This window comes from Gracilinanus agilis, chromosome 5 (assembly GCF_016433145.1).
Source record: "Gracilinanus agilis isolate LMUSP501 chromosome 5, AgileGrace, whole genome shotgun sequence".
NCBI lineage: Eukaryota > Metazoa > Chordata > Mammalia > Didelphimorphia > Didelphidae > Gracilinanus > Gracilinanus agilis.
In genome coordinates, this window is record NC_058134.1 from 19,596,460 (window position 1) to 19,610,685 (window position 14,226).

Here is a 14,226-nt window from a genome sequence, read left to right on the forward strand (position 1 = left end):
CGTTGGCTTCCCTTTCCTCGGTCTGCCGCCACACTCCGTCTCCTCTCGCCACCCCTTTGGACTAGCGGGGTTTCTGCAGCTTCCTTAAAGCCAGCTTCCTGGGCCTTCCCCAGGCACAAAGGCCTTCTCTCCCCTTTCCAGTCACATTCCACAAATACGAGTGCGGATCCGAGTGCGGATCCGGCAGCATCTCACACCTCTCTGGAAGTTAGAAGGGAAACTCTCTGAGAGCAGGGAAGGGGTGGGCAGGGGGTGATCAGCGCAGTGTCTGGCACAGAGAAAAGGCTGACTAAATGCTTGCTGTCTGGCCCTCAGCTTATATAGGCTTTAAGAATTGTCCAGTGCACAGAGGTGTTAAGCTATTTGCCCACAATTGCACAGCGAGAATTTGTCACGAGCAAGACTAGAACCGTGGCCTTCTGGCTCGCTGCAATGTCCTGCCTCTCAGGCTAATGTTTTGCTGATTTGCTTCTTTTATTGATTGATTTTTTTTTCCTTAAACCTTTACCCTGTCTTAGTTCTAAGCTAGATGAGCCGTCTAGGCTAAGGAATCAGGGTTAAGTGACTCACCCTGGGTCTCATGGCTAGGAAGTATCTGAGGTCAAATTTGAACCCAGTCCCTCCTGACTCCAGACCTAACTCTCTCTCCACCGTGCTACCTAGATGAAGTAAACCTTCCCAACACAGTGGATTTTAATGACAGTGTCTGGAGCCACAATATTTTCTAAAGTCGAGAGAGTAACTCTAAGGGGGAGATTTTTTTTTAATCCTTAACTTCTGTGTATTGGCTCCTTGGTGAAAGAGTGGTAAGGGTGGGCCATGGGGGTCAAGTGACTTGCCCAGAGTCACCCAGCCGGGAAGTGTCTGAGGCCAGATTTGAACCCAGGACCTCCCTTCTCTCAATCCACTGAGCTCCCCACTTCCCCCTGGGGGGGATTTTGACAATGCAAACAGGTCTAGGAAACTGTAGGTAGAAATTAAAGATCGAGGACAATCTTCTGGCACGGGACCAACCTGCCCATCCAGATAACTGTCTATATGTCCGTGGTCCACCCAAATCAGGAATACTCCAATGTATTCATTAGAATCTTGAGCCCGCGGCCTCCGTCTCCCATGATTCCTTTTCCCTTTCATTTACATTTGTGTAGTTCCATCGTCTGTATATAGTCTTCGGTTTCTCCTCCCCCTCGTTCCCTCTCTTCCACGTGAGTGGCTTGGGTGAGCGCTCTCTAGTTTTAATAATAAACTTTATAAATATCATACTTGGAGATATTGGATATTAATTTAAATTTATTTTTATTATTGGATATTAATTTAAAATCGACACCAGCCTCTGAGAAGTCTAAGCCATTTAGCCCTAAACAGGGAAAACTCATTACAACTTTAATTGGAGCCTTATTGACATTTCTCTGGGTCTCGAGCTGCTTTCTGTGAGATGTTCTATGGGCCCACCAGTAAACACGTGTGTCCTTCTGTTTTACATGCGTGTTGGAATGGACTTCCCTCCTCCGTGGGAATCTCAACATGGCGGCCGAATCGGAATGTCGGGGACTAGAGGAGGTGGCGTGTGTCTCGCTTCAAACAAATGAAAAGCCTTGAGAATAAGTACTAACGGGACATCCCTAACATGTCCGTCTGGCTCCCCTGCTCCTCGGCCCCCTGGACATCCCAGAGTCTGGACGTTGAGGCCTAGGCAATAAAGAAGAGTCCAGTCTAGCCAAAGAGCGACTGGAGAGGCAGGTGGTGGCCAGGGAGCGGACGGCTTTGAGGGCTGTTTGGCAGGATTTTCTCTTTTATCCCAGCCTCAATGGGGAGCCCCTGGCGTTACAGAGAAGGGGAGTGGCATGGTCAGATCTGCCCGGAAGGGAAATCACCTTCTTGCAGCGATGTGGAGGATGGACAGGCAGCGAGGATTTGAGGCTGGGAGATTGTGCGATAACCTAGAGGCGAGGGAGAGCCGAGGGAGTAGAGCGGAGGCGGGAGATGCTGGAGATGGGGGAAGGCAGACATGGCGAGATCGGCCAGCTGGGGAGATTTGTGGAGAGGAGACGAGCTGAGAGCAAGGGCGGACGTGCCAAGGAAAAAGACCACCCTGTTATCAGGGACTGAGGGAAGCCTGAAGGAGAGGGTGGGAGAGGCCGGGGAGTTTTGAAAGGGGGAGAAGAGGGGATTCCCCTTGAATGGCTCCATTTTTTTTCCAGTAAAGGAAGGAGCCGGCCCTCGGTGGGTGACACGTAAGAGACTTAAGGAGGAAAGGTTTGGAATAGCGTCTTTGGCAGTGACCTAGAGAATCCACTGAAGGAGGAATGAAAGGCCTCTGCGGATGCAGTGGGATACCCAATCAGCCCTGTTTGGTTGTGTGATTAGGTCCAGACCTCAGCAGCAGCAGCAGAGGAAAAGCAAGGAAGGCAGGACATGGCTGGGGTGCTTACGGGGTTGAGATCTGAGGCAAAAGAGGAATGACAGAAGGTCAAGGAGAAGGAGGCTCCGAAGGAGAGGATGACGATATTCAATTGGCTGAGGGAGGAGAAGAAGGCCGGAGCAGGAGTAATGCGCCAGGAGAGGGACGGGAGTGCCCAGGGTAAGCTGTGCTTGATGCCGAGCACCGAGGCTTGCCCATCTCTGTGTAACAGAGGTAGAAGGAGAGGAGCTCGCGGGAGTCTGGGAGGCTAGCAAATACGGACAGAGAATATGGCCGACGAGTTCTTTCAAGTCCTGTTTCCCTTCTCTACGGCCTTCAACCGCCGGAATGATCTTTTCTCGTTCTCACAGGAACGGACATCCAGCAAGAGTGACCAAGGCCACAAGAGGTGGTCTGAGCAAGGCCACACAGGCGATAGCTATCGGAGGTGGCATTAGACCCCAGGCAGGTCTTCTGACCGCACAGAGTAAGGACCTCCTCATTTACTGTTTCATGTCGCCTCCCTGTTCTTCTAGGCCTGAGTATGCTTCTAAGGCCCAACTCACTGTGGCCATAGAGCAGTGATTCCCAACGTGGGCGCCAGCGCCCCCTGGTGGGTGCCGCAGCGATCCAGGGAGCGGTGAAGGCCACAGGGGCATTGATCTTTCCTATTAATTGCTATTAAAATTTAAAAAAAAATAATTTCCAGGGGGCTAAGGAATATTTTTTCTGGAAAGGGGGTGGCAGGCCAAAGAAGTTTGGGAACCGCTGCCATATAGTAATAAGTGACCTCCTGACACTGCTTTAAAGCACTTCACTTCAACACTAAACAATAACTCTAGTCCAACTATCAACAATATGGAATTAGGTCTTGGTCAATGATACATGTAAAACCCAGAGGAACTGTGCGTTGGCTACGGGGGGATAGCGGGGTTTGGGGGAGAAGGAAAGAGTATGAAACCTGTAACTAGGGGAAAATATTCAAAAAATATAATAAAAAATTAAAAAAAATAAAGCACTTAACTTCAAACCTTTGAACTCTACTATAGCTACTCTAGGTAGACACCATAGGGATAATTTTCACCCCCACTTTACAAATGGGGGGACTGAGGCTCAGAGACATTGTGGTCACATAACCAAGTCAGGATTTGAAACCAGATCTTGTGACTCCCATGTCTACTATATACCTTTCCTGACTCCACAGTGACTTCCATTACACCCCTCACCCTGCTCCAGAATGACCTAACTACACTTTCACCCAATCCAAGACTCCATTTTTTTCCTACCTGGATTATAAATCCACAAGAACTCCATACCCCAGAGATCTCTTTGTTGTTGTCCAGTCACTTCATGATCCCTTTGGGGTTTTCTTGGCAAAGATATTGGAGTGGTTGGCCATTTCCTTCTCCAGATCATTTTACAGATGAAGAAACGGAGGCCAACAGGGTCAAGTGACTCACCCAGGGTCACATAGCTATTAAGGATCTGAGGCTGGATTTGAACTCGGGAAGTCTTATCTTACTGCTTCACAAGCTGACCTAGAGACAACGGCCCTTGAGTGTGTTCTCTTACTGTGGTATGTGATTTACTGTGAGCATAAAAGGGATTTCTCACACACACACACGCCCAGAACCTGGAGGTGGACTTTCCCTTCCCCCCGACGGCAGTGTCCGGCTTTATTCACATGATGGGCCACGAGCAGCACCGTCTGTCCCCCTTGTCTCCGCTTCTCCTCCGGACAGCCTTCCTGAGCTCTCTTTTATCTCCTGCCCCCAAAGCGCCTGCCCAGTAACACACGCCGCGCCTGTCCTGGCCGGAGCGCTTGCCCAGGTCGGGGTTCTGGCCTCCCTGGCGGCCTTCTGCCAGAGCTCTCGGGGAACATCTCACAGGACTGCCATCCAGTGGCGCCCCGTCCGCCCGGGCCAGTCCTTCCACCCACCTCTCCGATGGGCTTCGCCCGCCCCTTTCAGAGCTGGGCTGCAGGGAGAGGCTCTGTGGGCAGGACGGCCTCCAGCCCTTCTGGGACAAAACTACCTCCTGGCACGGGGGTCCCTGAACGAAGCTGCCGCTTGGGGCTCGGGCTTGGGCAGTTTGCTGGGCTGCCAGCAGAGGGGGCAGAGCTGAAGCTCTGAAGCCACGTCCCAACCAGGAGAGCCAAGCAAAGCAGCGACACGGGCATTGATTGGCAATTTAGGGTTTGCAAAGGGAATGAATGAATCCATCAGCCGTCTATTAAGTACTTCCTACGTGCCAGCCTCTTTGTTCCTTTTCTTCCCTCTTTGAGTTTCACCCCAACCTTGGAAAGCCGAAGAAAAGGCAGCTCTGGTCCCTGGGAACATTCGAATTCAGCTCTTCCCGAGTACAATCAAGTGGAACTCGTCTCTCCCATCGCCGCCCCCAATTCTGGCCTCCATGAGCCACGACGATTGTCGAAATCGAGTTTGCTCTTTCCGGAGTCGTCGCTTTTTGAGGCGGTGCTTATTGGAGTGGATGGTATGTGATGTCGGCCGGGGGAACCAGGCCTTCCTTCTTCCTCGGGGGGTGCGGATCCCATCGGAGGAGCAACACTGCAAAGCAGGAGGGGGCTCGGAGGTCCCTCGAGTCACTTTACAGAGAAGCGATTTGAGGCCGAGCCTGATGAAAGGACCCTCCCAAGGTGAGGAGGGGGAGGGAGTCCTCTGACCCCCAAACGAAGGACCCCACTGCCTCTGGGCTGCGGGGCTTGGCTTCTGCGCTTGTGACAAGGGAAGGCCTGAGGGATGGTGGCAGGAGACCCGGGGCGGTGGGGAGCCGCGCTGGTGAAGGGGGACGAATGGATCTGGAAATGGCGGAGACGTTAAAAAGCACGAATCCGTGAGACTTCGGAACACGAGCGCCGGCCAGCGTTGGTATCCGGCTCGCTGCCCCCTTTATAAGAAGGGAGAATATTTGTCTGGTTGGGGTTTCCAGGGGCCCGACATGCCCTGGTTTACCCCGTGACTCTTGTTTGGAGAACGCTGCTCCTTTCAGCTCGCCGCCTTCTTCCTCATTGTCTCGGTTCTAAAAATCTCGGGGGAAACGCATGCGGATGTCGCCCTCCGGACACCCAGGCGCCCCGGCTTGGCTGGTTCCTTCCGCCCACTGGCGGAATGTCGAGCGTCCCAGCCAGGCCTTCACCCTGTGCCGGCTTCCCGCACTCTGCTCGGATCCATAGAGGAAGAAGCAAGTTCTGTCTGTCCTCACGGTTGGACGTCTTCAGAAATGGGATGTGAGCGCGGAAGTCCCTTTGGTTTGATCACGGAAGGTCTCAGGGCATGCCGGTCAGTCCCTCAAGCCACGGGCACGTCTTCGTGACCCCGACACAATGCAGGGGCTCTTCCTGGCAGAGATCCTGCTCGGCCACTTCCTCCTCTGGTAGATGCAGGGAAACAGAGCTCAAGCGGCTGGCAGGGGCCCCCACGCTAGTGTCTCGGGTCCTCTTGACTTCGGGCCCGCCTCTCTACCCACGGAGCCAGCCGGCTCCCTCTCTCGAGCACGAGCCGTTGCTGCTCTGGACACAAACAGCTGACTGCAATAAGTGGACTTTACAGAGCGCTTCCAGCTTCAGTGACCTTCTCCCATTCTCCGAGGAACGCCTGAGCGGGGAAGCCGGAGTGGCGCTTCCAGGCCGGCTCTCCAGCCACGAGACTCATTTCCCAAGTTCCAGTCCGGCCTCGGCCACTTACTAGCTCAGTGATTCTGGGCAAGTCACAGGACGCTGTTGGCCTCAGTTTTCTCATCTGTAAAGTGAGTTGGAAAAGGAAATGGCGACCCAATCCAGGATCTTTGCTGAGAAAATTCCAAATGGGGTTACAAAGAGAGAGAAACAACTGAAAGACAAATAACGACACTAACAAAAGAGCCCTTTGCTAGCTAACGTTTATAGAGTGTTTGCTTTGTTCCAGGCACTACACTAACACTTTCCAATTATTATTTGACTTAATGCTCACAACCCACCAGGGAGTCAACTACTATTTATTATTATCCCCATCTTACAGACAAGGAAACTAAGACTTGAGTGGTTATTTGTTCTTTGTTCAGCGTCACATAGCGAGTAAATGCCTGAGGGAGAATTTGAACTCAGGTTTTTTCTGACTCTGCATCCTGCACTTCATCCACTACACCAGCGATGGGCAAACTGCAGCCCCCTGAAATGTTCAAACCAGCCTCAGACATGATTCCTAATCTGACCTGACGAATGCAATGAGTAGGATACAATACAATGAAACTTTGAAAGAGGTGCCTTAGAAACAGACCTACAGATGAACATTTCCTTTCCTTTGTCCCCCTCTTCAAAAAGTTTGCCCATCCCTGCACTACACTATCTGGTAGGATAATAGAGTAACCCTGGACCCATAAAGATTATAGCCTTAACTGTGGGAGGGGAAGGGAGAAAGGGAGAGAAAGAACATGAATCATGGGACCATAGAAAAATAGTCTAACAATTAATTAGCTAAATAATTTGAAAAAGACAGAAAAAAAAAGATTATAGCCTTAAATCTGGAAGAGAACTAAGAACTTGTTGAGGTTAACTTTATTCCATAAATGGGGAAACTGAGGCCTGGAGAGATCATTGGATTTCCCCAAGGTTCCACAGGTCCTAAGCGGCAGAGCCAGAATCTGAATCTAGTTCCTTTGACCTCACATCCAATACTCGTCCATTTTACCCGGCAAAGGGAGAGTTCTGCCCCCACAGTGCCTCTACTTACCTGAGCAGGAAAGAACCAGAAGAAGAGGTTGCTGTTATACGTTTCGTTCACAGTGAGGTAGCCAGAGTAACTCTTCACGTTGATTCCTGAGAATGGGCTGACCAAACTCAACTGCTTGCCTTGAAAAAAAAAATGAGAACCCCAAATTAAGAGAGGAATGAGCTTAGAACCGACCTCTATTAGGGTCTGTGATCTCCGCTGGACCAGAATCATGAAGTCACCAAATTTCAGAGGTGACAGGGACCCCAGCGGCCCTCTGAAAATGGATCTCCTCAACAACAACATGGCGGACTCCTGGTCAACCATCCAACCTTTGCCGAAGAACTCCAGGGAGCGGAAACCAAAGCAACCCATCCTACTTCTGGAAAGTTGTCAAAGTAGGGAAGATTTTTTTTCCTTCCACAAGCCCTAAACCTAAATATACAGAATAAGCAGAGAGGACATGAATAGACAGGCAGGGACAAGTGTGGTCCCCAGGAACAGTACTGATGGCGAGTTCCCAAGGGCACACTTAGACGTATCATCAAACCTCGCTGAGCCTCCCGATCCTTCTCTGTAAAAGGAAGGGGGCTAGTAAGACCTCTAAGGTCCCTTTCAGCTCTAGATCTACGACCTTAGGAAATGCATGGCAGTAAAAGTATGCCTATGTCAGCCCCGTCATGGTGCTCTCTTCTCTAGCCACGACTCCTGGTTCTTAGAAATGGCATTTGTGAAGTTCAGCAGGACCCTCGAGATCTGCTCGTCCAATCTCTTCATCTCACAAATGAGTGGCCTGAGGCCCAGGGAAGCTATTTTACTTGCCCAAGGTCACACGACTAGCGAAGGACAGCGTTGAGACAAGAGCTCGGAGCCCTTTGCTTCTTCCTTGATTTTTTATCCCTGAATCCCAATTCTAGGGAAGAAGGCTCAAGATGGGAGACTATGACTTGGAGGCTGAGGGTAAGAATTTCCTGCCTGGCAGAGACTAAATGTAGGGTGCCGGGGAAGATCCCCACCCTAACAACAATAACAATAAGAATTCGATAAGAATAACAATGACAGCAACCATCATAATAGCTAGCAATTATGTGACACCTTCAGGTTGGCATGTTATCCATTTGATCCTCATGCCAACCTTGTAAAGTAGCTGCTATTACTGACAGGTGAAGAAACTGACTTTAGGCATCCACAGACACAAGCAGCGATTTGAACATCCTTCCCAACCAAGTCTCCCTAGTTCCACTCTGGCCAGAGGAATCCCTGTCCCTGACTCCTTACTGCCCAACCCTGGGAGGACGAAGGCCAGAGGGTCACGCTGTACAGTTTTTTAATAACAATAAAATATAGACATACTCCCTCTTTTTATTATCAGGGGAGACCTTGAGCCTCCGCAATAATCTGGGTCTTGCAACAAGTGGGTTATTGTCTTGCAGACATTCTCGCTGTTCGCTAGCTTTCCAGAGGGCTATTATTGCTCACCACACCGCTCTCACTGACCCTGACCCTTTTCCCCAGAGAGGACATCTTTCAGGGCTGAGCAGAACTTACACACACACACACACACACACGTTTCATATTATTTCCTTTTTTAACTTGTCCCAAACACATATTTAGTCTGAGAGGAAAGGAGGAGGATGGAGAAGAAAAACTAAAGATCAAAAGGAAGGAAAGGTTGGGGGAGGGTTATGGAAGAGGGAGAGACAACAATAATCATCAACATTTATAGAACACTAAAGTTTGCAAAGCATGAGGGAGTCTCTAGAGGTATTATTATCCCTATTTCACAGAAGGGGAAACTGAGGCTCACCTAAGTGAAGAAACTAGTTCAGGGTCTCATGACTGGATAGCAGAGAAATGTGGGAAAAGGCAACATGGAATGAGAAATCTAGATTTAAATAATAATAATTACCAAGGCAATAACCATCATTCAAAGTCTTATCTGTAAACATTAAGATTTATATGACAGCTAGAGTTTATAGACAATTGAATGGCACAGTTGGGCAGGTAGGTAACACAGTGGGTTGAACATTGGGCTTGGAGACAGGAAGATCTGAGTTCAAATCTGGCCTCAGACTCTTACTAGCTATATGACCTTGAACAAGTCACTTGACTTGTTGGTCTTGGTTTCCTCTTCTGTCAAATGAACTGGTGAAGGGAATGGCCAACCCCTCCAGTATCTATGCCAAGAAAATCCCAAATGGGGTCATGAAGAGTTGGACACAACTGAAACAACTGATCAACAACAAAAAATGGCATAGTGGATAGAATATAGGGCTCGGAATCAGGAAGAAGGAACCCAACTTTGGCCTCAGACCCACACCAGCTGAGTGACACTTAACTCCTCTATCCTTCGGTTCATTTCCCAGTGATGGCACCTACCTCACAGAGTTGCTGTGAGGACCAAACGAGTTAACATATTTAAAGTGCTTTGCAAATCTTCAAATGCTGTCCAAATTGCCCACTGGCTGTTAATGCAATTGGTCAGCCAGTCCCTCAGTTCCTTTATCCCAAGGAAGTGACAGGCTCCCTCTCCAGCCCTATTTGCACTACAATAAAGAGCTGCCACAAGCCCTTTTTGTAGTCACCAAAGACTAGAAACAAAGTTGATGCCTGTCAGTTGGGGAATGGCTAAGCCAGTGTGGTCCATACCTATGTGGAACATCCTGGCACCATAAGAAATAACAAAGCAATGAATCAGAAGTCTGGGAACTGATCTGAACAGAGTTAAGCAGAACCAGGAAAGCAACAAGGCCAGTGACCACTGCTGCATCAGTGGAAGAAATGGCTACACTGGAATCATCAAAACTGATGGCTATCAAAGTATGGCACCCCAACTTGTCTCAAAGAAATGAGAAAAGGCACTTAAGCCTCCTCCCTTCACCTCAATTCTTTGAAAAACTAGGGAACTACAGTTACAGAATGCTGTATACAAAGTCAAACTTTTCCAATATATTGGTTAGGTTTGCTGAAATATTTTATTTTTTTTCTTCATTATAAGGCCTGGCCTTATAGAAAGAGGAGGGGAGAGGAATATATTGGGAAATGTAGCTCATTAAAAAAAAAACAAAAAACCTGTCAGTTAAAATTTAAAATTTAGATGGCTCAGGCCTAGAGATGGGAGATCCTGGGTTCAAATCTGGCCTCAGACACTTCCAAACTATGTGATCCTAGGCAAGTCACTTAATTCTGTTGCCTAGCCCTTTCCACTCTTCTGCCTTTGAACCAGTACACAGTATTGATTGTAAGATGAAAGGAAAGGGTTAAAAAAAAAAGGGGGGGTTGCTATGAATATTCTTGTAAGGTCCTGGCCCTTTGTCATTGACCTCAGAATCTTTTTTATTGTTTTGAGGAGGTCAGGTGGAGAAGAAGAAAATGTAAAAAACAACACCCAAAAAAAGAAAAAAGAAAACTTCAAAGCTTTAATAGCACCTGAAGTGGGCAATGAGAGTTATGCCAGCAATTTCAAAGCCAGGTCATCAAGATTCCAAGTAGCTTTTCCAAACAAAGTCAAGGTCAGTAAATCAGGTCCAGTTTCAAGTCTGTTGTCCAGGTAAGCTGTCCTTTCTTTTCTTTTTTTTTTTTAATCTGAAAATCTTTAATTAATTAATTAATTTTGAATATTTTCCTATGGTTACATGACTCATGTTCTTTCCCTCCCCTTTTCCTCCCCTCCCCATAGTCAATGAGTAATTCCACTGGGTTTTATATAGGTCATTAATCAAGACCTATTTCCATATTATTAATATTTGCATTAGGGTGATCATTTAGAGTCTACATTCCCAATCATATCCCCATCAACCCATGTGATTAAGCAGTTGTTTTACTTCTGCATTTCTGCTCCCACAGTTCTTTCTCTGTATGCAAATAGTTTTCTTTCTCATAAGTTCTTCAAAATTGACGTGGATCATTGCATTACTGCTAGTAGAAAAGCCCTCCTTTCCAAAAAATTGGACCTAGGGAATCCTGTTTCCTGCCCTTTGGATTCACATACCTTGCCATGTAGTTCTCATAGCACTGATCACTTCCTGTCCTGTATATGTGCCATCAATGCAAGGGTCTTATCTTGCTTAGGCAATTAAAAGCTTCCCAGAGGGAGAGAAGGGGACAGCGAGGTGGGGCCCTACCTTCTTACTCTTTGAATACCAATAGCTCTTTATAGAGAGCCAGATTCAAAACAGGTGCTGGAGACAGATTTGTTGAATTAAAGAATCAAAGGCAAAAATGACCACAAATTCTAGCTGTGTTTCCCCTTCCAACAGTTTCCTGATCTGTTAAATGAGGGGGGTTCTACTCAATCATCCAATCCCTTCTGAGATGACACCACCACATCCTTCCCCCAGGATCATTTTTGTATGATGCTTTAAAGTGTCCTACAATTACTTCCTTCCCAATGACCCTGCGGGGTAAATAATGCTTTAACAAACAACAAAATCAGCAGAACCAGGAAAATAGCAATGTAAATATGATTTGGCTTATTTTATAACTGAGGAAACTTGATCTCCTTAGAGGTTAGTGATCCAAGCTCATTCTTTTGTCTACTCTGCCATGTTAACAAATTCACAAGGCATATTTCTAAGAAAGCAATCGGGTGTCCTTATTGATATCTGAAGAGGTGTAGTTTTCAGATGTTTAAAAATAGATGCTTCAATATTTGGTCCTCATTAGAGCACTTCATCATGCTTGATAGGTGAAATTCCTCCTCCAATAGAGTAAGAGAAGAACAAACAAGAGAGACCAGGATAGAAAGAGAAGCAGGTGGAGAATCAGAGAATCTGAGCTTAAATCTTGGTTCTGCCACATATAACCTATGTGACCTGGGAGGGAAATCACTTAATTTCTCAGGGCAGTAATTTTCTCACATGGAAAATAAGGGTACAGTGTCTGGCACATAGTTGATGCTTAATAAACAATGTTTTGATGTATTTAAAAAAAATTGATGTCACTCTTTTTTGTAATAATCCTAAATGGGAAAGTAAGGGAGTGCCCACCTATTAAGCAAAGTCATGGAATGGAATGCCATAGAGATGATGAAAAGGACAGTTTCAGAGGAAGCTGGGAAGACCTCTATAATTGATACAGACTGGAGCAAGCAGAATTCAGAGAAGAATTTGTACAATGACAACATGTTAAGGAAAAATGGCCCTGACCTGGAAAGAACTCTACAAGATAATGAACAGTGAAATGAATGGAACCAGGAAGACATTATACACAGCCACAGAACTAATATTAGAGGAATAAAATGAGAATGTTACCTCCAGAAAGGCAAAACATGAAAACACAATTTATATGAACGTGTTGGCCTCCCTGACAATATTCTATGTGATACAAAGAAGGTGGTGAGGATTGAGACCCTTGTGGATGGGATCTACTATGTAGATACAAAGAAAAGTAAGTTAGATACACAGGGAATTTGTTATTTCACTGTGTAATATCTTCTTTTTCTTTACATGTGGAAATGCTTGTTTTGTTTGGATTTGTAAACATTTAAAATAATAATTTAAAAAAAAATAAAGTAACTAAACCAAATATAACTGGAAAGTATTCTTTACAATTTACTTCATTTCTATTTTCTTTCAATGCCTAAGATAAACTTGAAAGTTTTGTCTGAAAAAAAAAGAAAAAGAATCTTGAATAACTGTAGAACTCTGATCAATGCAATAATTCAATTCTGTCTAGAAGACAGAAAATAAAACCTATTACCTATTTCCTGCCAGAAAGGGGGTGGGTCTACATTTGCAGATGTAGCCAGTGTAGGAATTTGTTTTTCTAGACTGACTGTGCATACTTATTGTGAAGGTTTTTTCTCAAAAAGAAAAAAAAGTTCATTGGAAGAGGGAAGAAGGCAGTGGGAGGAAAACATGATAAAAGCTTTAAAAAATAAATGCATTTTACAAAATAATATGAGGGGGGGTAGACTAGCTGATATTTGAGGTAGAACTTTAACTGGAATTCTAGTACCAGGGCAAATTCAGTTGGGGGTGGAAAGGATATTCAAAGAAGACTATCTCAATCAGATGCATTTATGCTGGAAATGGTACTTCATCCCATCCCCAAGAATCTAGACCAGTGATTCCCAAAGTGGGCACCACCGCCCCCTGGTGGGTGCTGCAGCAATCCAAGAAGGCGGTGATGGCCACAGGTGCATTTATCTTTCTTATTAATTGCTATTAAAATTTTTAAAAATTTAATTTCCAGGGGGCTAAGTAATATTTTTTCTGGAAATGGAGTGGTAGGCCAAAAAAGTCTGGGAACCACTGATCTAGACCCAACTCCTAAAACAAAGCAGTTGCCCCCTTGTTCTCAGTCTTGTCACTTGAGGAGGAAATGGGAAGAAGCTGTAGGAAGGGGAGAGGAGGGAAGGCAGGCACTCATTAGCAGAAGGGAAGAACCCTATCGGGCAGTGCTACATAGCATGGTGCTTCGTGAAGGACTCTACTTTTGATGCTCGCTGGCTATGTGACTATGAAAGTCACTCAATAGAACCTGTAAAATCAATCTGGTGGATTTGTTGGGCTGGGAGGTCCTGCCCAATTCTATGACTGCAAGTGTTAGTCTGGAAAACCAGCACAGAACAGAGGAAATGGGCCTGTAGATGTCAGTCCCATGGTTCAAAGCTCCAGTCACCCTACCCTAGTTATAGCCATTAAGGTTCCTTCCAGAAATTTCCTGATCTGACAACCAAGGGGGGTAACTTGATGACCTCTGAGCTCCTCCCCAGTTCTACATCTTTGATATTCTGCAAATCAGAAGCTCAGATTCTGCTACTGGAACGTGACAAATACCCAATTGACCCAGTTTATTTCTTCACTTAGAATCATGATTCATCCATGGATATGGAAAGCAGAGCTACCTTACACCACCATCACCTCCTCCCAGTTTATTGACTGCTCCAACCAATGGCTCCACCATTAAGTATTTGCCAAAAGATTATGGTATAACCAAAGAGGTGGGGAGCAGGAGCTCAGATCTACTAACTGGCAGTGCCCTTCACAGAGATACAAATCTTTGGCGATAGCAGTAAGCGATACACCAAAAGAGCAGTTAGGTGGTGCAGTGCCAGGCCTGGAGTCAAGAAGACCTGAGTTCAAATCCAGTCTTGGAAACTTACTAGCTATGTTA

The 14,226-nt window shown here is 46.5% G+C and overlaps 1 protein-coding gene across 1 annotated transcript in view; it reads right to left on the bottom strand.

The window, feature by feature from the left end:
• Positions 1-14,226, bottom strand: part of CPVL (carboxypeptidase vitellogenic like) — a 196,919-nt gene that overhangs the window by 151,266 nt on the left and 31,427 nt on the right. The window contains exon 3 of the mRNA XM_044678865.1: positions 7,129-7,247. Within this exon, the coding sequence (XP_044534800.1) occupies positions 7,129-7,247 (119 nt within the window). The remainder of the gene's footprint in view (positions 1-7,128; positions 7,248-14,226) is intronic.